Genomic DNA, 25897 nt, shown 5'->3' with positions numbered 1-25897 from the left:
CTTAACAGGTTGAAGCGTTTTATTTTTTTTCTCCCTGAAAAAAACACAATTGATTTATACAGGTGTCTCCAGAGACGTTAATCTCTTGCTGAGGTTAATCCCACAAGTAAATCCGCAAAGGGAACAGAATTCCCATGGTGGCCACACAAGGAACAATCAAGGCCTCCGGCAGAAGTTTGTGCCAATCCCTCACTCTTTTAAAAAAATGAGTTTATGGAGTTCTGACATCCTCAATTGCATATGTCCTACAGTCAGAAAAATAATCATTAGACTCAATGTTAAATAAAACAATAAAAAAATAAAAAAATAAATAAATAAATATTGTAAGTGTCCTTTTTCTGTTAGCATCTATGATCCGACCGCCGTCCTTTTATTCATCTCAAAACGGGGTGGGGCCAGAAGCAGGGGGGCTCCTGGGTAATGAATACAGCGCTGAAAACAGCAGTCGAGAATCCCCAAGGAGCTTTGCTAAGTACAATAACAAGATAAGAGCTTGATTATGAGAAGATGTCCCGATAGTTTTCAGATATTCCCAGTGGACCCAAGGTTGTTCATGTTACCGCTAAGTCTTAATGAGTAACCAAAGTCAAACTCATAAATTGTTACGATGCACTATTCTTTTTCGTTAACAAACATTACACTATTGTTATGAGTTGTTGTAAATATATTTTTCTCCCTTAAATCTGATAATCTTTTATATTTTTTTTCTTTTCAAAGTGTTTTTTAAATGTTTACCCCGGAGTGCCAAGTCTAATCTCCATGCATACAATGCACTACTTTGTTATCAATGACAATATAGACAATTTAATTCAAGTCCTCCCACTCCTACAATCTAAGTATAAACCTTTAGTAACCTAAAAATACATGTGATGCTATCTAGTCTATCGGTGCACAATTTTTCCCGATATGTTTGTTTTCTCTTGAACAGAAGCTGGGTAAACCTGCCCTCTCACGGACTACTCTTTTGAGCTGTTCATTCACATAAACTATTGCCACTGTTTCTTATAAAGGAAGATTGTGTATTATTTAGCATCTCCTAGTGGGGAAAAACTATATTGATTTAAATCACGGTTCCGTTGATCCCTTAACAACATGGGTTGTCAGGGCAACAATGAGAACGCAACTTTGGACAACTGTCTCCACTGTTGACAATCACTGGATCTGGTTTGAACTATCCTGGCCATGATTTTTGGTTCTTACCCCTTTTCTTAAATGACAGTTTCAAGATATTTAAATTTGTTGACATGTTTTAGCTCTCTGCGGTTCATGGTAATGTTTGTGGTGATTCATTGCGGATTGCTGGTCAATACTTTTGTTTTTTTCTCTGTGCTGTTATTCATCCCATACTGGGTTGATGCTTTGTCCAGGCGATTGACAGAATCTCTGAGTTCCTGTTCGTCTCCTGCCAATCTGGCATTGTTATCAGCAAAAAAGGAGGTTAGTGACACTGTGTCCCCCAATACTGACTGTACCTTCATGTTGCTACAGAGCTTCGGACAAAATCTTATCCAGGAAAATGTTGAATAAAGTTGGAGAGAGAATGCAGCCTCGTTTCACACCGACTGTGGTTCGAAACCATGCTCCAATGGTACCATTCAACAGTAACGCACTGTTGGCATCGGCATACAGTTGTTCAATGGTCTGAAATAGTTTTTGGCACATGTTGTACTTCCGCATGGTGCCCCATAAAGTGGCTAGCCGTACTCTTTCAATTGTCTCTATGACATTCACAAAAACTTGATAGAGGATGCGCAGTTTATAAAACCTGTTCTGTGGTGCTCCTTCCCTCCTGGAAACCTGCCTGTTGTTCAGTCCATTCGGTAGGACCTTTAGCATGACTTTACTTGACTTGAATATCCCGAAAAACATGAACTACCATCTAAACATATACATTTTTAAATACTCGTAGGTTGCGATTTTTTTATGTAACATGAGACACACCTAAAGGGCGCTGACATGATTGTCTGCAATATTGCTGCTGAAGGTTTACCCCGTAAGATTTAATTTGTTGCAATGACAACAAAAATATTCTATTCTGAAAACAAAAACCTTGTGAAGGCTGAGCAAAAATAATGAGACGTAAACTAGTGCAGCTTCGTGATTTTGAGTCTCTGTAGTTTGAACTCGTCCTTGTGCTTTATGGCACTCATTTTAGGTTGCATGACACAATGCAGTGACATTTAGTGGTCAAATATTACACAGTTTCCCTTTAAAATAGCCAAAAGGAAATGTGAAAAGGCAAGGATAGATCCACTAGGGTTTGATCTAATGAAAAGAATTTCATGAATAATTGAAAATCAGTCTTTGGATTTTGTTTTCTCACAGGTCAGACTGTTTTGAAAACCATCCACCGTATGTTAGGAGAACTTGGAATTCAGTGAATGTGCAGTGAATATGAGCAGTTCATTGACAAGTACACTTTAAAAAAATTCTCCCATTTAGGGTCTACAACCATGGCTAACAACACATCATGGCTGATGAACTCGACCGCCGGGAACAACCTGACGGTTAAACCCTTCAGTGTGTTCGACGGCTGCGACGCCCAGGTAGGGGGCATCCTGTTTGACCTGACGTTGCAATGTATCAACGTGTTGGTAGGCATCCCCGCAAACCTGCTAGTCATCGCTGTGCTGGTGCACAACCGAAAACAACCAGCCACCTCTGACATCTACCTGGGTTCCCTGGCCTTCATGGACGCCTACTTCGGGTCCATGACGCCCATCAGCTTCCTAAACCTCTACCATTGGCAGAGCAAGGAGGTATGGTCTGCCCTCAAATTCTCGTACGGGGTGAAAGACACTAGCGGGCCTCTGTTCCTCTCTTGCATCTGCCTGGACCGCTTCTTGGCTGTTGTTTTTCCACTAGCGTTCGGCCGTGTCAGGCACGTCAAGTACCGGCTGAGTCTATCGGTTTTGGTCTTCGGTCTCACGTTTGCTTACTCCGCCGCCAAGGTGGTGGGCGGCTTGCATGACTTTGAGAAGGTGTTCACAGGCGAGATCTTGGCCACGTTCACCTGGATGGTGGTGTGCAACGCCAGCATTCTGTGGGCCCTGAAGAAATCAGGTGGAGTCGTCAAGGAAGACATGCGGCCCATGAAGAGAAAGGCCTTCAAGATCGTGCTGTCCATCCTTTGCATCATCGTGGTCAACTACCTGCCGCCCGTGGCCCTGTTCCCCTTCGAAGACTACTACTCACCTAATGTGTTCCGCTGCTATGTACAACCCGTAGGCTTTGCCTTCCTCAACATCAGCAGCACCATTCAACCCTTGGTCTACCTCTCCCGCCTTGACAAGGTCCCCTTCCTGCCGGACACCTTCGTCCACAGGTGGTGCCCTTGTGTTGCCGGAAAGAAACAGAAAACAGCTCCAGTGCAGAACCATTCTAGCTAAGAGCAACGTTTTTAAGTTTCTTCCTAAAACACAGTCAAGACAATGTTTTGCTCTAATCACCTAATTGCGGGAATTCAAGCCCAATTTTGCGTTCCAACAATTGCATCTCGCTTAAACAGCTGGGTACGTACAACTTTGGGGATTTTTCACTATGAGTTTGTTTCCTCGGCCTTACCCTTGATTGTAATACTATTCGTAATTATCAAGTGAAAGTCATTTATTTAAAAAACGTACATAAATTGATGCTTTACATTTGTTTAATTCTGAATCTTTATAAACTATTATGGTTAAAGACAGGGAGCATCGTTTGAGGTGTCTGTAAAAAAGTTAAAAGTAGAAAATGTTCTCTATTAGTTATGTATCAACAATGCCTAAATTGATAGAGCCTTTATATATTTATTTACACGGCGCTTATCTGAGGTGTTTGGGATTCACAAGAACATTAGGAAGCTGGGGTTTGTGAGGGGGGTGATTGAGTGATTTCCTGATGATCGTTCTGTTAGTGTAGCATGAAACTGGTGAAAGTAAAAAAGGGTTGGTTCAAATAAAGTCAAAACGCCAACCCAAACCCCCAAAAAGATGAAAAAAGGAGTTTATTTGAGTGCATCTTGCACGCACCATACAAGCAGCTTGACAGAGGCTGCAATGATGACGTAAGCGTCCGCAGGTAGATTTTAAAATTTCAGACAGCACCTTAAAAGGGATTACATAAGACTATTTTTTCCAATTAGGCACAGAACGTATAGTGTCCCTCCCCACAATTATGCAGATATCTCCTAAAATATTCAACGCGGCATGGAATACGAGATATTAATTGTCAAAATTGACTGTTTGAGCTTATATCCCCTAGAGCTGTGACGTCACCGGATGACAACAAGGACTCAAAAGAATAGCAAGTCCCTCCCATTGACAATAAGACAGTAATTGTAGTAATCAGCGAATGCATAGTGTTTGTTTGTGCTTGGAGTAATTGTAATTCTGCTTACAGTGTCGCTGGGGGACTTTAGTCTGTTTTGGCCAAGATACGTGCTTTAATCATCAAAAGCTGTGTGGAGAAACTTACCTGCTGTCGGGTACAGTGTGGAGTTTGCAATAGTCTGTGGTATGTGCAGTCCTTTGAGACTTCTTGTGATTTAGGTCCATACAAATAAACATGACTTGACTTGACTTTTTTGCCTTTGCCTCCTTTAAGTTATGTTGTTGTGACTTTTCCTTTTGGGTGTCTTGCAACTAATATAATATTGTCTAGATCAGAGGTGGGTAGTAACGGAGTACATTTAGTATGTCACATTTACTTGAGTAAGTTTTTGTAAATTTTATACTTCAATGAGTATTTTGAAATCATTACATTTGTACTTTTACTTGAGTAAATTTGTGAAGAAAAAACTGTACTTTTTGTCACAAGCCAGAAACAGCTACAATATGAAATGCCTCCTTTTTTCGAGTTCATGGGAAAGCTTGTTTTTTCTGCTTTCAGCGCCTGTTAAGATGAGTATTGGAGCTTTAAATGGGCTACTTGGTGCTACATGTGCTTAATTTATTCATTTGATTTAGACTATTTTTATTTTATTGTTTATTAAAGCACTTAAACCTTCGTTGATTATTTTATTCTACTTTTTAGTTAAATATATTTTGTTAATTGGATGGACTTTGATCATTTGATGATCTGATTGGTTGTCTTGAGAAAGATGAATAAACATGGGCGTTGCTACACTTACTCGGTACTTGAGGAATTTTTTCACCGAGTCATTTCTTTACTTTGACTCAAGTTAGTATTTGGATGACTACTTTACCTCTACTTGAGTAATATTATCCTGAAGTAACACTACTTATACTTGAGTAAAATTGTTTGCTACTTTACCCATCTCTAGTGTAGATAGCTTCCTGTTAGCGCCTGGCCTCCGAAGGCTTCCTGTTTTGTTTGGTCCAGGTTAGCCCCGTTAGCAGTCAACTAGCTGGCTAGCCTGCTGTACTCATTGTTTTTTCCCTTGGCTGGGTTCATGTTTGTTGCAGTAGTCGTTATTTGTTGTGGTTGTTGGTTCCTGGTCATCATGGCTGCCTTCTGAATGTTTTTTGTCTGACAACTTTCTGTTTTCTTTCGCCAATCGGTCCTGGTTCACCTATTGTGTTCTACTCTGTGCACTTACTCATTTCTACTTTCCACAATTCCAAATAAAACAAAGTCATTTCTTGTCCAAACAAGTATTGGTCCATGACAAAGTACGTTTGGGATTTACCAGTTCACGTTCACGGATCCCTTAACCGCCTGGGTCATTGTGGCAGCACTTGAGGTTTGTATTTCTCTCCATAAGGACCTATTTAGATAAGCTCATTAGCTTTACCAAAATATCTCTTTGGCAAATTCCATGATAATGCTTGTATATCTTAATAAAATGTTGAGCATGTTAAGTTTCCTGTGCGATTATTAATATCAATTTCTTATGCTGTATTTAGTACGGTTGATTGTGTTTCAACCTTAAGTGGGTACTTTGTTGTTTTTTATTTAACCTTTTGGTGATTATTGAGTTTTCTCTTTTGTTTAATATACACCATCATTTATTTTTGGACACAGATACTCAGACACACACACACACAAAAGTGCAAGGACACATGAAAAAAAGTAGCATGAGATACTGTATATGAGTTTGCTTCATGTTGAAGTCAGACAACATGGGACACTTGTAGAAAAATAAACAAATCCTCCCTGAAGGTCACACGTTTGGATCAGTTTTCCGACATCCCAGAGACATAAACCAATAACCACCATAAGCACTAAGAAGGTTATCAAACTTTACTCACCAATGACGGTTTACTCACTCTTGACAGGATTTCTGCTTTCTAGACCTGGATTTGACAAAACTTCAAGAGCTGGGGTGTCAAGTACACGGCCTGTGGGCCTAATCGGGCCCACCAGTAGATTTAATTCAACTCGCGAGAAAATGATGAGAAAAACACAAGAGAAAAATGAGCTGCATTACATTAACCAATTATCTGTCCACTGGTTGTCACCAAAGCCAAGCGCCACTCCCATAGTAAACCACCCTACCTATTACAGAGGGCCACATAGGAATAATTGCTGTCCTCAAAAGGCCTGATGTAAGCTATAAATGTAACTAAATGTAATTGGCATGTAAAATGAATGTTACAACTCTTTCATCGTAAATAAACTATGAATTAAATAATTATTCAACTTACAAACATAACTGTGGCTTTAAAAAAAGGTCACTAGACATATACCATCTGTTATTAGTAAGAGACAGTGATACCTGTATTTATGAGCTATTCAAGCGACAAGAAATTCAAGATACGAAATGTCTTTTAAGCAAAAATGTTGCGAGAAGATTTTTCACAAGGGAAAATCCAAGTTACAAGAATTTACATTTATTATCATTAGCAACTTTGAACTTCTTTTATTATCATCTTATTTATCATATTACTGTATTTTTATGCTAATATAGAATTTGAACATGTTTTCAGTGATTATGGAGACGTCTTTTAACGCTATTTTGAATTAATTTGGATGCTTTTGGGAGGCCGGGAACGGATTAAATGGTTTTCAGTTGTTTCATATTGGGAAGATTCACTCAAGATAAGAGCATTTCTACATACGGGCATTATCTGAGAATAAAACAATCTCGTATGTAGAGGTATCATCATATAAAAAAATGACATCTTCTTGGACATTTTTGGGATCATTAGTCCTCAATTCCACTCATTGGAATCGATATGGACATACTGGCGTTGAATGGCGCTGACATTGTGGGAAATGTAGTTTTAAGCACTCCTTTACCCGTTTATGTGAGACGATCTGCCTTTTTAAGGGCCCGGTCACACAGCCGTTTGAGTCTGTATCGCGGGTAAAGTTTTGCGGGTTTTTTTTCGTCCGTGGTTGCCCGCGATGGAAAATGCGCAAAATTGGCCAACCCGCTGTTCATCGGTGGTATGCCCACAAAACAGACGCCGGTGACTGTTCCGCTTCCTCATCGCATCATTTCCGTGTCATTTCCACGTGTGGACCACGGGTATAAAAGCTGCTGAGCCGGTGTTGTGCCGAGAAATGCATGCCTGCCGAGATTTGCATCCCCTGGCTACTATTACCACTTTGACCTGGTATTATCTCACTTTTATATCACTTTTTAGGAATGTAATAGCGGACATATAACCAAAACCACTTTGTCTTGCATTTGATGGGAATTTAATACAACTTAAAGCGTTCCATCTTTGTATTTGTTGTGAATGTAATCGAACGGTAATGCACACCATATATAAATCACTTTTGAGCAGGTAACATGTTTATTTTGCCCTTTTCTATTCAAATCGCTCGTATTGAAACTGTTATGCACTCTACCATAAAGCTTATTTCAGCATAATAACCTTTATGGTAGAGTGCATAACAGTTCTCAAAAGTGTTTTATATACGGTGTGCATTACCGTTCGATTACATTCACAACAAATACAAAGACAGAATTGTTTAAATTGTATACATTCCCAACAAATGCAAGTCGAAGTGATTTTGGTTATATCTTCGCCATCACATTCTCGAAAAATGATATAAAAGTGAGATAAAATGAAGTAAAAGTGGTTATAGTAGCAAGGGGATGCAAATCTCGGCAGGGATGCATTTCTTGGCACAACACCGGGCTGTAGAGATCATAACTGCTCAAGACACAGTCCCGTGAAGATCAAGATTTCAAGCTATGGCACCAAAGAAGCCAATATGTTATTATTGTCATAGTTTTTCATTTTTATTTTATTATCTTGTTATGAAATGAAAAAGAAATGTCAAGAAATAAAAATGGATTAAGACGAGGTCACTACGGTGACGGGGATCCATGTTCACCCCTTGACGTCTCGAGCACGACTGACGTGTGCTCGGCAAATCGCGCTGTATATACGCGGAGAAAGGCGTTTGACCGTCACACGCGTTACACATGCTAATTCACGTGATAACACCGCGATACAGGCGCAGAACAAACGTGCTATGACCGTGCTCCACCCACGACTACCCGCTAAAATTTCGCTTCCTACCCGCATGTAACCACGCCCTGGCCGCGGCCGTAGCACGTCGTTTCGTGTCTGTACCCCGTCATTACCTCGTGTGTATCACATGTGCCGCCCGCGGTTACACGTGGTCTAAAGCAAAAATTTTACGCTCGGCCAACCGCGTGTGAATTTCCGACCGCGTGTAAAGCACTGCTGTATCTCGTCTGTATGGCGGCCCCAAAGCGTCCAACAGCGTCTGCTTCACAGGCAGAAATTTCTGGCCGTGATTCAGCCTCAATACAGACACAAACGGCTGTGTGACCAGGCCCTAAGCTCTTGCTGGCACATAAAATGAGTGGGTAGGCCACACTAAGCCTTGAGTTCAACACATGTGTTCCACAATAGAGCCCATGAGCTAAAATTAGTTCCGTATTTATTCTACTGCCTAAGCATGGTGACAAGAACCCTCTCAGGAAGGATTTGCAAAGGAGGCTCGCCTTGCGTGTAAAAGTAAGGAAGCAGAGTTTCGCTAAAAGGGTGTTGGTACTCGTGGATAAGCGTCTTGTCGTCCTCATCCCAAAACATCACGGCCCCTCTGTCGAAATCAACTTGCACTTTTAGCCGTTCCGGCGTCCTGGACAGCGCCAGAGGCGTCGGTGGCGAAGTCATGGCCTTGACCTGTCCGTCCCGGAAGCAAAGAGTCCAGAAACCGTTCTCTGGCCGGGCGTTGACCTCGGCATTCCTGGGAATGGAGGAATAGGCCACGCCCAGGAGCCAGTCCTTATTGCGTCCTGTATGCACCACCCAACGGTGGCTTCCTGAGCCCAAGTGGGCGGCGCCCACCACCTCTGCACTGATGTGAAAACGCTCCGGGTTGTCAGGGCAACACTGCATCTGGTCATCGTAGTGGAAGGAAGTCAGGTCGTTGGACAGGATGAGGCACGGGTGTGCTGTGTTTGGGTCCAAGGTCACCGGGGCTGAAGGACAGGAAATTAGTTGCTGGGCGCTCTCAATCCGCAAATTTAGATTAACACACACACACACACGCACACACAAAGACCTGACCAGTGTTGGGCGTGTTATGAAAAAAGGGTACTTAGTTACAATTACTAGTTATCTTGTTTAAAAAGTAATTGTGTTACCCCTTAAAGAACTGACACCTATAAGTAGCACGTTACTTTGAAAGTAACTAGCTATTTACAAATTATCATATCGTCTCACATTGAAGCCGACCCCCTAACACTGCTTGAAAATAGCCACATAATAAAAAAAATAGAAGAAAAACTGTAAACCAGCCTGAGGATATAATATACAGGGTGTCTCAAAAAATGTACTCACTCTTAGAATGACGGGAAAACCTTTATTTATGAAGATAGAGTGAAGTGAAATAGCATCGAATACGAGAATGTAATTGAAGAATCATGTTCGCAAATGTTCAAAGTGATGACCATTATTTTCCAGACAACGCTGATAACGCGCAAACGTCGCGAAAAACATAAAAAGAGTGAGTACATTTTTTGAGACACCCTGTATATATATATATATATATATATATATATATATATATATATATATATATATATATATATATATATATATATATATATATATATATATATATATATATATATATATATACTGGACTGTCTCAGAAAATTAGAATATTGTGATAAATTTCTTTATTTTCTGTAATGCAATTAAAAAAACAAAAATGTCATACATTCTGGATTCATTACACATCAACTGAACTATTTCAAGCCTTTTATTATTTGAATATTGCTGATTTTGGCTTACAGCTGAAAAAAACTCAAAAATCCTATCTCAAAATATTAGAATACTTCCTCAGACCAAGTAAAAAAATAATTTTATAACAGCAAAACTAAATCAAACATTTGAAAATGTCCATTGATGCACTCAATACTTGGTTGGGAATCCTTTTGCACGGATTACTGCATCAATCCGGCGTGGCATGGAGGCAATCAGCCTGTGGCATTACTGAGGTGTTATTGATGCCCAGGATGCTTCGATAGCGGCCTTCAGCTCATTTGCATTTGTAGGTCTGGTGTCTTTCATCTTCTTCTTAACTATACCCCACAAATTCTCGATGGGGTTCAGGTCAGGGGAATTAGCAGGCCAATCAAGGACAGTGATGCCATGGTCAGTGCACCAGTTACTGGTGGTTTTGGCACTGTGGGCAGGTGCCAGATCACGCTGGAAAATGAAATCCTCATCTCCATAGAGCTTTTCAGCAGATGGAAGCATGTAGTGCTCTAAAATCTCTTGGTACACAGTTGCATTTACTCTGGACTTGATGAAACACAGTGGACCAACACCAGCAGCTGACATGGCTCCCCAAACCTTTGCTGACTGTGGGAACTTCACACTGGATTTCAAGCAACTTGGATTTTGCTCCTCTCCAGCCTTTCTCCAGACTCTGGCGCCTTGACTTCCAAATGAAATGCAAAACTTGCTTTCGTCTGAAAAGAGGACTTTGGACCACTCTGCAACTGTCCAGTGTTTCTTCTCCATAGCCCAAGTCAGATGCTTCTTCCGTTGTCTTGAGTTCAGAAGTGGCTTGACCATGGGAATACGGCTATTGTAGCCCATTTCCCGGACACGTCTGTGAACTGTGGCTTTTGATACCTGGACTCCATCTTCAGCCCACTGTCTTTGAAGCTCCCCCAAATTCTGGAAGCGGCTCTTCTTCACAATTTTGTTAAGGCTGCGGTCATCTCTCTTGGTTGTGCAGCGTTTCCGGCCACATTTTTCCCTTCCAACAGACTTTTTGTGGATATGCTTTGAAACTGCACTCTGTGAACAGCCTGCTCTTTGAGAAATGTCTTTTTGTGTCTTACCCTCCTGATGGAGGGTATCAATGATGGTCCTCTGGACAGCAGTCAGATCAGCAGTCTTCCCCATACTTGTGATTTAGTTTACTGAACCAAGCTGAGTGTTTTTAAGGCTCAGGAAACCCTCGCAAGGTGTTTCCAGTTAATTAGATGATTCAGGTGATTAGTTGAATAGCCTACTTGTATACGTTTTCATGATATTCTAATATTTTGAGATAGGATTTTTGAGTTTTCTTAAGCTGTAAGCCAAATTCAGCAATATTAAAATAATAAAAGGCTTGAAATAGTTCAGTTGATGTGTAATGAATCCAGAATGTAAGACATTTTTGTTTTTTTAATTGCATTACAGAAAATAAAGAACTTTATCACAATATTCTAATTTTCTGAGACAGTCCAGTATATGGATAATGTCCAATATGTTTTTTTTTCTCAAGGCATGTATTGCAAAAATGATTTGACAAATAAAAAGACCAAAATTCAGCATGCTTCCATTAATTCTGTACTCATGTGCGCCCGATTAAATTTGTTGTTCCTGTATAACCCGTCCCCACTCCCATTGCACTGCCTACCATTTGCTACTGGTGACCACCAAATATGCACTTATAAGCCACAGTGGAGAGCAGTCTGGCATACGGCGTCCCCGTGTGGTATACTGGACAGGAAAACTTTTAGAGTATTCAACACAGCCCAGAATATTGTTGGCCTCTGCTCAGTCTAGAGGACATTGCCACCTTGCGATACCACAGCAGAGCCATCAACATTGTAAAAGACTCTTATCACCTTGACGACCGCCTCTTTGACTGGTTGCCCTCAGGCAGGCGCAAAAGGTCCCTTAAACAAGGACTAACAGACAAAGGTTTCTATCCCAGGGTCATCACCATCTTAAACAAGAGCGCAAAACTGTGAAAATATACATCTTGCAACTTATTTGGGATTTTTTTTGCTGCTAAATTTTATTGCACTGCTTTTCATTGCACTACTGTTACAATACACTATTCTTTAATGGCATTATTATCATAACTTAAGACAGTCTCTAGGCATTACTTTGAAAATATTTTCGCCTATTTATCCTGTCAGTCTTTTATCTTACTTTTCTCTTTAAAGGGAAAGTGTATAATATTTAGTTCCTTCGAGTGTCACAAAAACTTTCATCCAGTAAAAATATTGATCTGGATACTAGGCAAAAGTACATGAACTTTTTTGGGGGAAAAAAAATCATAGGTTGAGAAATTTGTATTTATTTTGCATTGTGGAATCCCCACTTAGATTGGCACCATGTTTGTCTGGCATCCTGCCGCCATGCTGTTTCTTGTACCATTGGCCCTCGCTTGTACCGGACCATCTAGTTGTCAAATATCACACATTGGGGCTTTAAAGTCTTTATCACATGTTTACCCTTCCATGTCTTATTTTGTTGCATACAATATTTCACTACATTAATATCAATGACAATAATGACAATTCAATTAAATATAAACTGACCCCCTGATTTCAGTATTTTATTCCACAGTTGTGGATACGGCTCGGATGTGGGTAAATACAGTATAGAGGTGAGATCCTGGGCCAGGATCCGAATCCTGCCAGAACCCGTCCTTAATTTCGGGTTCACGCATAAAATGTCTCTCGTTATTTTTTGCTTTGTGGAGGATCTGCACACTATGCACCTTCTTTTACTTGAGTGACATTATTCTGAAGTAACTGTACTTTTACTAGAATAACACACTTCAGCGCTGCACCTCAGAGCCACGCATTGACGCTCCCCTACTTACGACCATTCGACTTGTATAAAATGGTAGCTATGAACATTTTTTTAAGGATGTCGAAAAATATCCAGAAATTGCTGTAAGTTAGATTTTGTATAGTGTGCACCTTTTTCAGAGTACAGGGCATTACTGCAGTGCTTCCTTCCGCCGCTACCGGCGAGTGGTGGCGCTGTCGGAGGTCACCCAGCATCCACACCCAAAGAAGAAACCCGCTTCCTCTTCCTCGTTCGTGTGTAAACATACTGTACTGAATCTCCAACGCGCTAAGAACTTTGAAATCGTTTAATATCTCGTGCATCCATTCAATATGGTTGTTGGAAAATGTAAAGAAGAGGCGAGCTGTTTCTTTTTTAAATGAAAGTGGAATAAGAAAGCTCGATGGGGTTGAGAAAATGGTCAGAACGCTTTTCTGGCCACTTTTTGCCTCTTGAAGCAGATCTTCCAAAAGTAAGTTAAACTCAACTTTATTTTTTTTTATAGAGCATTATTTTAATGAATGTTTAATTTTTGTACAAAATAATACAGGTTACTTATACAAGCCTAAAACATACATTCCATACAAAATATAGCACTGAAGCAACTTAAGAACAAATTCAACTTATGAATGATCGTCTAGTTTGTAAGTAGGGCAGCATCTGTACTCTGGCGCCAAAATGCGGACAATGGGGCAGACTTCTGCGCCGAAGTGCACGGTCGATTTGAGGGACAAAACCCGAAGTAAACCCAAAGCTTCACCTCGCCACTGCATTTTGGCGCCGCACTTCCTTCAGCCGAAGCGCGCACTGCAGCCCCGAAGTGCACTCTTCAAATGCAGCTGCAGGTTTACTTCAGACTTTGTCCCTAGAATCAAGTTAATTTGTTGGTTTTGGGCGGGTTCGGGCTTTTATACCTGCAGGCTGGGTCGGGCCGGGCTGGATTTTTTAATGCCTGATCTTAGCTCTGAAATTACAGTAGGGAGAATATCAAATTATCAGTAGGGGGAAAATGACGCACCCTCGTACTCTATGTTTGAAATGGCGCACTGTAGCTGTTTTTATTTTCAATTTATAGTAGATATATACACGCTCACCCATCTCAGATGTTGTAATAGTGTATGATTCTTCCTGAGCAAAGAATGCATTTTTTTTTTTTTTTGAATGAATATTTAGAGAAAGTAAAACATTGGAATTCATGAACTGTAGCGTAGTACCGCGCCATGTTGTAATGGCAGCTGAATTACAACGTGTGACAGAACTCTTTGTCAAAAAAGGTGATCCCAGGAACACGTTCCTTTGTGATGCGTTACTCCCAACACTGCACTTGACAAAGTGTTAATAGTGTCACACAAACACATTTGAGCACTTACTATAATCAATTTGTTCCAACATTTTCTCCCACACTCTATACTTGAGGTTGGCGATGTGACCGGTAACGTCGATGAGGAGGCCATACATGTCGTCAGATTCCAATGTTGTGTTTCTGTTCGTGTAACATGCACACATGCAAACACAAACACAAATACGCTGAAAAAAAACATACATAAAAATATTCCATTGGATCTTTTGAACGGGATTGTCTACCTGTCCTCGTAATTTTTGAACTCCTGTGAAAAGAAAAGAGAGTTGATTTCGGTCACAGTTTTCAGTTTTAATGCAATTTGATCATTTCATACATTAAGGTTTTTATTTTTTTGAACTCTTGTTTTATAAAGATTGTCTATAGCTACATCAAAATATTATTTTTTTCCATTTTCTTTTTTTTTCAAATTTACCTTTTGGTTACCTGAATTTTATTTCATGCAGCATTTGTATTTTTGATTTTTCATAAATAGACCAAGTAATTATCATCGACAATTGTGTGTTTCTGCCATACACTTTACATTAAAACAATAAATTCATTACTTGTTCATTAGACTTGTATTGATTTCAACTCGCTTTTTGGTAGTAAATGAATATACTCATTTATAATAGGTTCAGAAAATTAAAGAAACATTTTCGTTGGGTTTTACATTGAATTGTTGTTGTTTTTGTAGTAGTAAACATACTGCAGGGGTGGGCAAACATTTTCACTCACGGGCATTGTGATAAAAGATTAGCAATGGGGCCAGACCAGGAGGGAAAACAATTATTGATTAGATCTGGCGAAAGTCTCAGGCAGTACATGAGGAAAAAAAGATTTATTGTAGAGAAGACCGAGCCAATTGTTCTCATTTTCATGTATGAATAAATATACAATCAGATATACACGGCGAAATAATCAAATTGATACATTGGTCCTTCTTTTTAAGGACAAAATTTGTTAATATGCATTAAAAAAAGCAAAATGGGTTAGCTCAGTATTTCCTTTCTTGCGTTAAATTATATAAATATATTAAAAAAAACTAATAAATATGCGATTTCAAAAAAAATGCAAGCACAAAAGAAAATGTAACCAGCTATTTGAATATTGGCTTTGAGTGCAATACACATTATTGTTTCATGAAAAATATATTTTTTATGGGAAGATGGAATACTGTACATAAAGGGACATTGGGTACAACACGAAACAATACTATTTTATTAGTAGTACCTTATTGTACAATTATGTATATAAGCCTTATATTTTGACCATTTTTGACTGGATGGCTGAAACAAAAAGCTTGATGGTCTATATGTGGCCTGCCCCGTAGTTTACCAACCAATGATATACAGTAATCCATCACTGTATTGCAATTTATTTTTCACGGTTTTGCTACTAAGCGGATTTTCACTGTGCATCGTGCAAGTTTCTCTAAAAGCCATCATGTCAACACAATGCTCTGGACCGACTGCGGCCGGTGTCCTACCCTCCAGGGACGTCCTACCTTGGGCCTGACCTGGGCCTGACCAAGTTTGTTTTCCTTATACAGTGGTACCGCGTTTTACGATTGACGCATTTTACGAATGTTTCGCGAAGTTTGCGTCTGACTAAAATCTTCTTTGCTATACGATCAGTTTTCCAGTGTCCAAAGTCAGTAGATCCAGCACTAAAGGTTTGCGCAGGTATGCACCAAAAACTTCCTGGGTGGTTTATCAACTAGATGAGACCCTTGCAATGCCCCTACATTAAATTGTCGAATGGTTTAGACCAGGGGTGTCAAACTCATTTTAACTCGGGGGCCACACGATAGAACAAACATTCTGTCGGGGGCCGGACTACTAGATTAAAGAGAAAGAAAAATAGGGATAAAGAAATAAGAGAAAGAGGGAGGGAAAAGGAGAGAGGGCGAGACAAAGAAAGAAACAGAGAGAGCGGGAGAGAGCGTGAGAAGCAAAAGATAAAAAGTCGTGAGAGAGGGGGGAAAAGAAAGGGAGAGGAAGAAGGAAATCCAAAGAGAAATAGAAAGACAGACGGAGAGAAAAGAAAGCGCAAAGGGTAGGAAGAGAGAAAGAGAAAAAAAGGAAGGTAGAGCAAAAGAGGTTAAAAGACAGAAAGAGACAAAGAGCAACAAAGGAAGAGAAAAAGAGGGACACAGAGAGTGAAAGAGACTGAGACAGAGTGGGAGAAAAGGAGTGGAAAGGAAAAAAAAGAGCGAGAGAAAGAGAGAGAGAAAGACATACAAGTACAGTGTCTTTGTGAGAGGCACCTGGCTTTGGCAACATCAAGTTGACATATTTCAACCTGCAGCTTGTTTTTCTCTTGCGCTTCTCTGAGTGTTGTCTCGCAGGCTGGATTCAATCCCTTAGCGGGCCTGATCTGGCCCGCGGGCCGCCTGTTTGACACCTGTGGTTTAGACCGTTAATTCATTGGTTGCAGCCACCAGTGCTCACTTCATTTTCTCCATTGTTAATAGCTATAGTTACTGTACAGTATTTCGTTTCCAGAAAAGGGAGAGAAAAGAGAACCAGGGCTCCACTTAGGATCGAAAATAAGCAAAATATTGAAGCATGCTCACAATCTCCGCCGTCCCAATTAAGACAAAAAGATAATCTAAAGTCTGCGACAGTGGTAACAGGTATCACTGTTTTATCAAACCAGAAGACGGCAGCTAATGAAGATATGGAAAAGCTGCTTAAGATTTGGACACGAGAAAAAGAGCTGGTACTCTGATGATGTTGTTTTGTCAAATGTTCTTGGCTAATAAAGCTTTGTGCTGCGCAGTAACTTCATCTTTTGCATGTCTTTTGCATGTCTTTAGCATTATTTCTTGTTTTATATATACTATGTCATAGATTTGTAAAAAAATGACTGAACAGTTACAGTTGATTAATGGGGGTTTGGTTGCATTTGATGGCTTTGGAACAGATTGATCCCCTTTCAATTCGTTTCAACAGGAAAACGTGTTTTGATTTCCAACGGTTTCATCATACAACATCACTGCTGGGACCAATGAAATATGTAAAGTTAGGTACCGATGTAATCAAGGAAAACCAACAACACTGAAATTTAGAGTTGTTGCAAAGAAGACTTCAATTCATGTTATAAAACGAGGGTTGGCATTCAAACATACTCTACGTGATTACCGTTTCAACAAACACCTCACTAGATAGAATCCATAGAAAAACATACTAGGCTTAAAAGCTACTTCAGAAAACAGCATTTTTAAGCAGTGAAAGAAACATATGTATTAACTGCTTTCAAAGGCACAAATCGCTATCAGAGTTGTGCATGCGCATGCAAACTGGGCATTTGTGGGACGGCTATATGGGTAAGGAAGGAATTTCAGAACACGGAGGCCAAAAAGCAGAGGAACAATCTTTCTACAGCCAACAAAGTTGGACTTCTCGAAATGTTAAAATAATTTAAAAAAATACGTTTTCCATAATCCCCAAATGATGGTGACAAAGAATAATTGATGTAAAGTGGATCCTGTCTTTAATGAATACAATACAATTTGACAGTACAAGAGTTATTTCTAAAAATAAAAAACAAAAAAGTAATAAAGGGCGTTAAACAAAGGCTTGAGTCTGGTATTTTGGTTTGTTTTTTTGTTTCAATGTACGAACGAGTATTTAATAAATAGAAAAATGAATAAAACATTTATTTTTGTGGGTTCGGACTGTTTGGGGACATTTTTGGATCACCACCCCTGCGAAAAACGATGGATTACTGTACTTTATATTTGTTATATTTTTTTTGCCATTCATTGTCATTTTTTTATCGGTAAAAGTTGACACACCTTTTAAATGATTATTTTCAATTGGACTATCACTATATGTACGGAAATTGTTATAAAAAAATTGCAGTTGTTTAATATTTATATTTGCTTTTCGAATCGAAAGAAAAATTCATCAATCACATATTTGTATTGGCTAAATATTATTTAGGTATTATTTATTTAATTTAGGACATCTGATATTGTAAGTAGCAGGCATTATGATTATAATAATGAAATAACTATGACAGAGGTAATGATGATACTACTACTACTAATAATAATAATGACTGTTATTATTATTATTCTTATTCTTCTTATTATTATTATTGGATTAATCCATCACTAAAAGAGCAGTCGATAAATTCACATCCCCGAATTTTAAAAATAAAACTTAGCAAGGTGAACGCCCATCCCCTAGCACAGTGGCGTAGTGACCTTCAACAGGACCATGTCGTCCTCCTGCAGTAGCTGTCGCACAAGTTCGACGCCCTCAGTCAGCGAAAGCAGCTCAGCCGCCATCTCCTTCATCTTTTCGTTCATAGCCGCTATCTTCTTTTCTTCCTCCCGCTTAACTGCGGCCAGCCGAGCCTCCTCTTCTTGGCCCAACATCTGACGAAGCTGCTCGAATTGACCCCGGATCTGACGTTCCGATTCCGTTGCCTGATGCTGAGGAGAGGACTTCATTCCTGTCAACCTCAGCCAATTGCTCGCTTTATTAATGATTGCACTTTCACTTATTAAACAATGATAAACCTTACAAACGCAACGCAGCACCTGTTTACTTACAGCAAGACAGTCTATTTAGAATACAAACAAAGATGATTTGCGTAAACAACAACATTAGCAATAAACCAGTGATCGAGATTATTTGTATTAGAGCGGAAATGGGCCCCACAAGATTGTGCTGATAAAAAAAATTTCCCCGTAAAAAAAATGTTATACAGCATACACAATTTGAAATGATCAGTCAACATATCAATTACAGGGAAAATGTAGAAGTTGGAAGGTATGGAACTTGCGTCAGTTCATCTCATCGCATCTCAAATTTGGGTGAAGGTAACCATTAATGTCCTCGTCAATGAAAAAACATCAAAAAACAAGAATACACAAGAGTTCCAAATTTTGGGCTTACTTAGAAATGTCCTGCTTTTTGATGCAATATCTACATGGGTGTATAAAAGGCCCATTTTCAGCTACCGGCACTGTAGTCTTTTAATAGTACATTGTATTAGCTAATTGTGTTTGAGGGCTAATGGATCATTAGAAATACCCTTAAGCAATAATAATAGCGCAGATAAAAAGTAGTTTAGATGGTTAAAGTATCTATAAAACTGACCTTCCTTTGAGCTAGTTGAGTATCTAGAGCATTACATTTGTGGGTGCGATCCAACTTTCAGAACAGCCAGAAAAAAAAAAAACTATTTTTCTGATCATAAATTAATGGTCCTCTGCAAAAAAACAGCAATTTAAAGATGATTAAGTTGTTCATTGCAGTGGATATGAAACCTTTATGCTTTTTGCACCGATTTAATCATACATTCCCTTGATATCTAACAGCAAAAAGAACATTGAACTGTTTAATATCTGTTTCATTAACTAGCTAAAATGTGCTGTTTTCCCGTGGTCTACACCCGAGTGGTGTTTCATTATTGGACTTATGTGCCATTTCTGGCTTGGCCATAACAAACCCCATGTTCAAACATAAGGCTGTCCATGACCGTACCTGACACCAGGACACCCTAGGATGCAGTTTTAATGATTGACTTTGTTGTCGTTTCATCTGACTTACGGCGCATGTTTTGGACACTCGGGTGGAGAGAGACTAGTATGTCTCAACTGATCACCACTTGGTGGTGAGTTGGCTCTGATGATGGGGGATTCCAGTCCAACTTGGCAGACTTAAGCGTGTAGTGACAGTATTTTGGGAATGTCTAGCAGAATCCCCTGTCAGACAGAGTTTCAATTCCCACATTGGGCAGAACTTCGGCCATGTCCTTTGGAGGGAGTCAGGGGCCATTGAGTCCGAGTGGACCACGTTCTGTGCCTCCATCTTTAAGCGGTTGATCAGAGCTGTGGCCGTAAGGTAGTCGTGCCTGCCATGGCGGGAACCCTCACACCCCTTAGTGATCACTGGCTGTAAGAAATGCCATCAAGCTGAAGGAGGAGTCCTATCGTGCCTTGCTGGCCTTTGGGACTCTGGAAGGAGCGGGCAGGTAGTGGCTGGCCAAGCGGAATGGGACTTCGGTGATGGCGGAGGCAAAAACTTCCAAACGGGTTTGAGGTATTTTTTGGTCCAACCATCCGGCATTTTAGTGGGGGAAGTGGTGTGCCATCAACACTGTGGGTATAGTAGATCCCACTAACACGTCTTCCTGTGAGGAAGCAGTGCATGGCTATGAAATGGGCTCTCACATCTCTGGGTATAAAGTTACTAAGGTGGTTAAAAAGCTCAGTGGCAAGTCTCCAGGGTGAATGAGATCTGCCCAGAGTTCATTAAGGCTCTGAATGTTGTAGGCATGTCAACAATGACACTGCAACATCGCATAGACATCGGGGACAGTACTTTTGGACTGGCGTACTGGGGTGATGGTCCTCCTAAGGAAGGGGGACCGGAGAGTGTGTTCCAAATACAAGGGAATCACACTTCTCAGCCTCCCTGGTAAGCTCTATTTGGGAGAACTGAAGAGGAAAGTCCTTCAAGGAGTTGAACCTCAGATTCAGGAGGAGCATTGTGGTTTTTGTCCCTGCCGTGGACCAGTAGACACTCTCTACATCCTGTGCAGGGTTCTCGAGGATGCATGTGAGTCTACATGTGTATTGTGGACTTGGAGAAGTCCTGTGTTTATCCAAATAGGCCCAGGTTTCACACTGATTATAAATATGAAATATTATAAAACACTATTTTCTTTGTGTTTATTTAATTCCTATTTGAGACGTTCTGACATAATGGACTTCTTCAATGTACGAAAAAAAAATTAAATGGTGAGTAATATGAGTTTTTTCATATTTTAAGCTGGTGGTGTTCCGCAGGATTTTTTAAAAGAAAGAGATGTGGTTTGGCACAATAAGGTTGAAAAACACTGGAATAGTGCAACTGAAAATGGGTCTTTCAGAGTCAAGGGGGTACCTGTAGCAGCAATATGAAATGAAATGAAATGATCTGCATTTATATAGCGCTTTTCAAGTAATGACTTCCCAAAGCGCTTTACCTTGTGCTTCACATTTCCCAATAGCGGTCGTGATCTGTGCAGCCATGTAAGGCACTAACCTGCTTATTGGGGGTATTGGGGTTTCAGTGTCTTACCCCAGGACACTTCGAACTGGGATCCCTTAATCCTAAAACGATCGCTCTACCTCCTGAGCTACTGCCGCCCCAAATATAGCAATATAGCGGACAATTATCATATCCTTCGAGGTAAGCTTCACGTTATGTAAAATAAATAAAAGATCCTTGACTTAACAAATATTTTTTTGAATGCACGTGTATATGATAGTTCATATATTTTGCTTATTCTTCAAGTCAATATTCTTCTTACCACTAAGACGCGCTGTATAATACACAATTCCTCTTGATGACAATTTAACATCTCTCATTTCGCATTTTTTGTTCTATACATTCTATATTGTTTGTAAAATACCCACTAGAAGGTGGCACACAGGTCACTATCATGGGTAGTGATACCTCAAAACTAGGTTGGTATCAGCCAACGCCGATACCTGTTATTGGTGCTTGCCCATGTTGCCCATTGGTTCCTTGATTGGTTAGTCAAAGCAAAGCTACTTGGCTAGATGTTTCCAAGGTTTCTCTTCTAGAATTGATGCTTTCTATATGTAAATTATGATGTTAGTTGTGTCAAAACCCAACAAAAATGTCAAATCCACAACACATCATCGCCTATTTATTTGTCTATTTGTTTATGTGTTCGTTTGGTGTTTACAATGAGAAGTGACTCACTTTGATGTGTTTAAACACATTGGAGGAAGATTTGCTGATCGTCTGTAACTTGTGCAGTTTGTCCTGCAGGCTCTTGAGAGACTCGCTCAGTTTGTCCTGGAAAAACAAAAGAGAAAGAAAAGCTTACGTAAATACCTGTATGTTGTGTTAATGATATGACTGGTTCCATTTCTTTTACCCTGTGTAGGTAGAAATGGGTAAACTAGAAAAGTAGCATTCTTCTGTTTATTTTGATCTTCATGTGTTTGCAGAAAACTCAAAAAACAGGGAGACGATGAGAAAAATAATCGATCAGCTGAAAAATAAAGCATTTTTTTAAGCCGTTAGCTGCCGCGATGTTGCCAGATGTATAAAGCTATTGCAGATATGAAATATTTATTGTTTGTATTTCTTTGGACATTGAGTTTATTTAATGATATTTTTCTATATTATTATACATTTGTGATTAAAAGGCAATTCTTTTTACTCAATTAATATTGTTTGTTATTGGCATTGGATTGGCGATATGTAATATCCTCATGGACATTTGAATTAAATTGTCTTTATTGTCATTGATATCAACGTTGTGGAACATTGTATGCAACGAGATTGGACATGGCACTCCAGGGTAAAACATTACAAGATTACAAAGATAAAAAAATACTTTCAGGAGAACAGGCAGAAAAAAATCATAATAAGTAGTGCTTAGAGACTGGCCTAAGTTATAATAATAGTGCATTATTCGTGAATGAGAAAGAATAGTGCGTCATAACAATAGCAGCAAAAAAAAATAGATAAGTCACAAGGCATTTTCACAGTTTTGTCTAATAGTATACATTTTCACAGCTTCAATTACCAGCAGAAAAAAAAAGTCGCAAGATATGTTTTTCCAGTTTTGTGCACTTATTTAGGGTGGTGATGGCCCTGGGAAGAATCTGTCTCTGAGTCTGTCCTTGTTTTGAGGGCCCTACAGTATAGCACTTACCAGAGGGCAACAGGTCAAGGAGGTGGTGGCCAGGGTAGGAAGTATCTTTATATTGTTGATGGCCCTGGTACGATATCGCAACCCGACAATGTTAGCTAGACAGGGCAGAGAGCATTCGATCTTTTGGGCAGTGTTGATTACCTTTTGAATGTTTGCCTGTTCGCTGCCCAGCATACCACACGGTGATGATATTTGCCAGAATGCTCCCCGCTCTTGATTTATAGAGGGACACCAGCATCTTCTGTTCCAGGTTGTTCCTCCTGAGAACCCTCAGGTAGTGTAGTTGATCCTGGGCCTTTCCCATCACCGCCCTGGTGTTGTTGGACCAGGAGAAGTCATCGGAGATGTGCACACCCAGAAGTTGGATGGAGTGGACTCCCTCCACACATTCTCCTTTGATGATGAGTGGGCCTGGCTCTCTGCTTGCCCTCCTGAATTCAAATATGACTTCTTGGGATTTTGTGGTGTTGAGTATGAGTTTATTTTTGCAACACATCATCAGCATCTCCAACTCCTTCCTGTGTCCCATCTCATCTCCATCAGAAACGAGTCCCACCAAGGTGGTGTCGTCGGCAAACTCCACATTCCTCTTCCTGGGTTGGTGAACAGTCCGAGGTTTACGGGTTGAACAGTAGAAGGCGTTTCTCTCAATGGCTCAGCGCAGCCAAGAGCGGTGTTTATTGCCTGGTCATTCTGGAAGGGGGATTATCTCAAGGTTTCTCCATTTTCCTCAAGTTGAGGTTTTGAGTTTTTCTTTCCCCTCATGTAGGTTTTAGGTCAGGTAATGGTGTAATAATAGTCTGTAGTTTGCAATAATCTGTGGTCTGTGCAGGCCTTTGACACTCTTTTTGATTAAGGGCTATACAAATAAACTTGACATGACTTAACTTTTGTAGTTGAATTTTGTCCTTTGAGTGCCACCGTAGCTCCACAAGACGGAGACCTGGTAACCAAGGTAACTAAACAGGTGTCGGCAGCAGGTTTCAGTTAAACCCCTGCTTAATTTTGATCATAAAAATGACTTTGGTGGCTGTTTTAACATCATAAAAGAAGATTTAAGCATCATTTAAACATCCTTGCTGAGTTCCGTGAGGTATGCTTGTTTCTTTTGTTTTGTTGGAACATTGAATCATTGTCACTTTGTATCAGTGTACTTGGAACACTTTGATTAAATGAATGCTTGTTTGTTGTTTTTATATTGATGCACTGAACATTAAGAGTGTACTATGAAGACTGTATGGTGACTTGTTTGTTTTGTTTGCACACTCTGACACCAAGTTTTGTGGTTTTATGTTGAAAAATATCATTCTGGTGCAACTAAATTAAAACCTTGCGCATCAGTCAGGACTCTCTCTCGTAATCTAGGGATATATAGAGAGAGAGATACAGAGAGAGACAAAAATGCAAATGAAAATATATATTAAAAAATATGCTCAACCAAACCAAAATGACCTCAAGTTATAATATTCCATTCAATGTTCAATAACTGCATTTTCCATGAAATCAAAAGTGCTTCACTTTAGTAGTTTTGTCTTTATATCTCGTATATTCTCAGTTGTTAATTATTTTTTAAGTTAAGGCATTCATCAATTTGGTGCATTACTGCCTCCTATCTCAGATATTTTACTTTGTTCCACGACTCAAATTCTATATAAAATTCCCGTACTCCTTAAAAATTGGTAAATATGCTTTGTTGAGGCCTATTATTCAAGTCCAAAAATCCTTTCAGTGACATATTCTTTATTCCTCTGCTGTATTTATGTTCGGCCATGCTCAACATGTGTGATCAAAGCTTCATCCATCTTTTTCTGTGGTTTGAAATGACAAGCGTCAATTCACATTTGCAGGCAGTCATCGTCATCAACTGTTAAGGAGTTGCAATGACCCTCAGTTATTTTTTTCTACTCTTAGCAGTATTTTACCGACGCAAAGGGCCACGACACACTGAAAACGGGTCCGCAACCCACTTTTGGGTCCCAGCCTACCAGTTGAAACATTGTTTTAGTGTGTGCCACATTTCATCAATTATTTAACTGCCTCATTGTTCAAGGTTGCACAAATTTTCCATTCCTTTAGGTTTTTCCGAGTTGCTTTTATGTTCCACCTCGGTGCAAATCTGGCGGAGCTTTATACCCTTAGCTGCTGTCCTACCTTGCAGTCCATGGCCGCCTCCTCCACAGGTGAGCACTGGTGGTCCTTATGCAATTTGGAACACTGACACACAACACAGATGGGCTCCTTGTCCTCCAAGCAGAAGAGCTTATACTTCTCCCCATGAAGCCGACATATCAGACTCTCCTCCACCGCTTCCAACTCCCTGCGGGACACCACAGCCTCACAGATATTCTTCAGGGCCAAGTTTGAAAAGTGGCCGGACTTGGGGCTTTTCTTCCGACACACGGGACATTCTCCGAGGCGGGTGTCCCAGCAGCGCTCCTGACACGTCCTGCAGAAGTTGTGGCTGCACGACAGCACCACGGGGTCAACAAAGATCTCATGACAGATGGGGCATGTCAGGTCCTCCTCAGGAACTGACATGGTCGGGTTAACAGGGCTTCAAAATGGACCCCGAGATACACGCGTTCCCAAAAATTGGCCCCAAATTTTGTGTCCTCTGCTAATGCTGGTGTGGGCGTCGCTGAGGGATGCAGTCAAACAACAATACAAGAATGTGGCTGCGTGAGAAGCAGGAAGTTAGGCGTCATTGGCCGGTTGCTTGCTTGTTACTTTTCTATGCTGAGGAATGCAATCATGCAGGATGTCAACGCTTTCAAGCGTCATTTCATTGCTGATCACAGAACAGACATGCTGCATGAATAATTAGTCACTCTTGTGAATTAATTAAGAAGTTCCTTTCATAATCATTTTACAGCTATGTGAGAACCAGAGGGATAATTGG

At 40.1% G+C, this 25897-nt stretch overlaps 2 protein-coding genes across 2 annotated transcripts; one reads left to right on the top strand and one right to left on the bottom strand.

Moving 5' to 3' along the window:
• Positions 1-2368: 2368 nt before the first annotated feature.
• Positions 2369-3595, top strand: LOC148373676 (G protein-coupled receptor 4-like). Its single transcript, XM_088328106.1, has one exon. It carries the CDS (start codon positions 2382-2384, stop codon positions 3387-3389), a length of 1008 nt encoding a protein of 335 aa, XP_088184232.1. The 5' UTR covers positions 2369-2381; the 3' UTR covers positions 3390-3595.
• A 5013-nt stretch (positions 3596-8608) lies between these two features.
• Positions 8609-25633, bottom strand: LOC148373675 (E3 ubiquitin-protein ligase TRIM35). Its single transcript, XM_088328085.1, has 6 exons — positions 25150-25633; positions 22035-22130; positions 18515-18745; positions 14544-14566; positions 14330-14442; positions 8609-9349 (listed from the first exon to the last, which is right to left on the bottom strand). Exons 1-6 carry the CDS (start codon positions 25534-25536, stop codon positions 8811-8813), a joined length of 1389 nt encoding a protein of 462 aa, XP_088184211.1. The 5' UTR covers positions 25537-25633; the 3' UTR covers positions 8609-8810.
• Between the last annotated feature and the right edge of the window lie 264 nt (positions 25634-25897).

The sequence above is a fragment of the Urocampus carinirostris genome, chromosome 1, assembly GCF_059441175.1.
Source record: "Urocampus carinirostris isolate Australia breed hairy pipefish chromosome 1, RoL_Ucar_1.0, whole genome shotgun sequence".
NCBI classification, from domain to species: domain Eukaryota; kingdom Metazoa; phylum Chordata; class Actinopteri; order Syngnathiformes; family Syngnathidae; genus Urocampus; species Urocampus carinirostris.
Note: the sequence above shows the minus strand (reverse complement) of the source record. Positions and strands in the feature narration are given on the sequence as shown.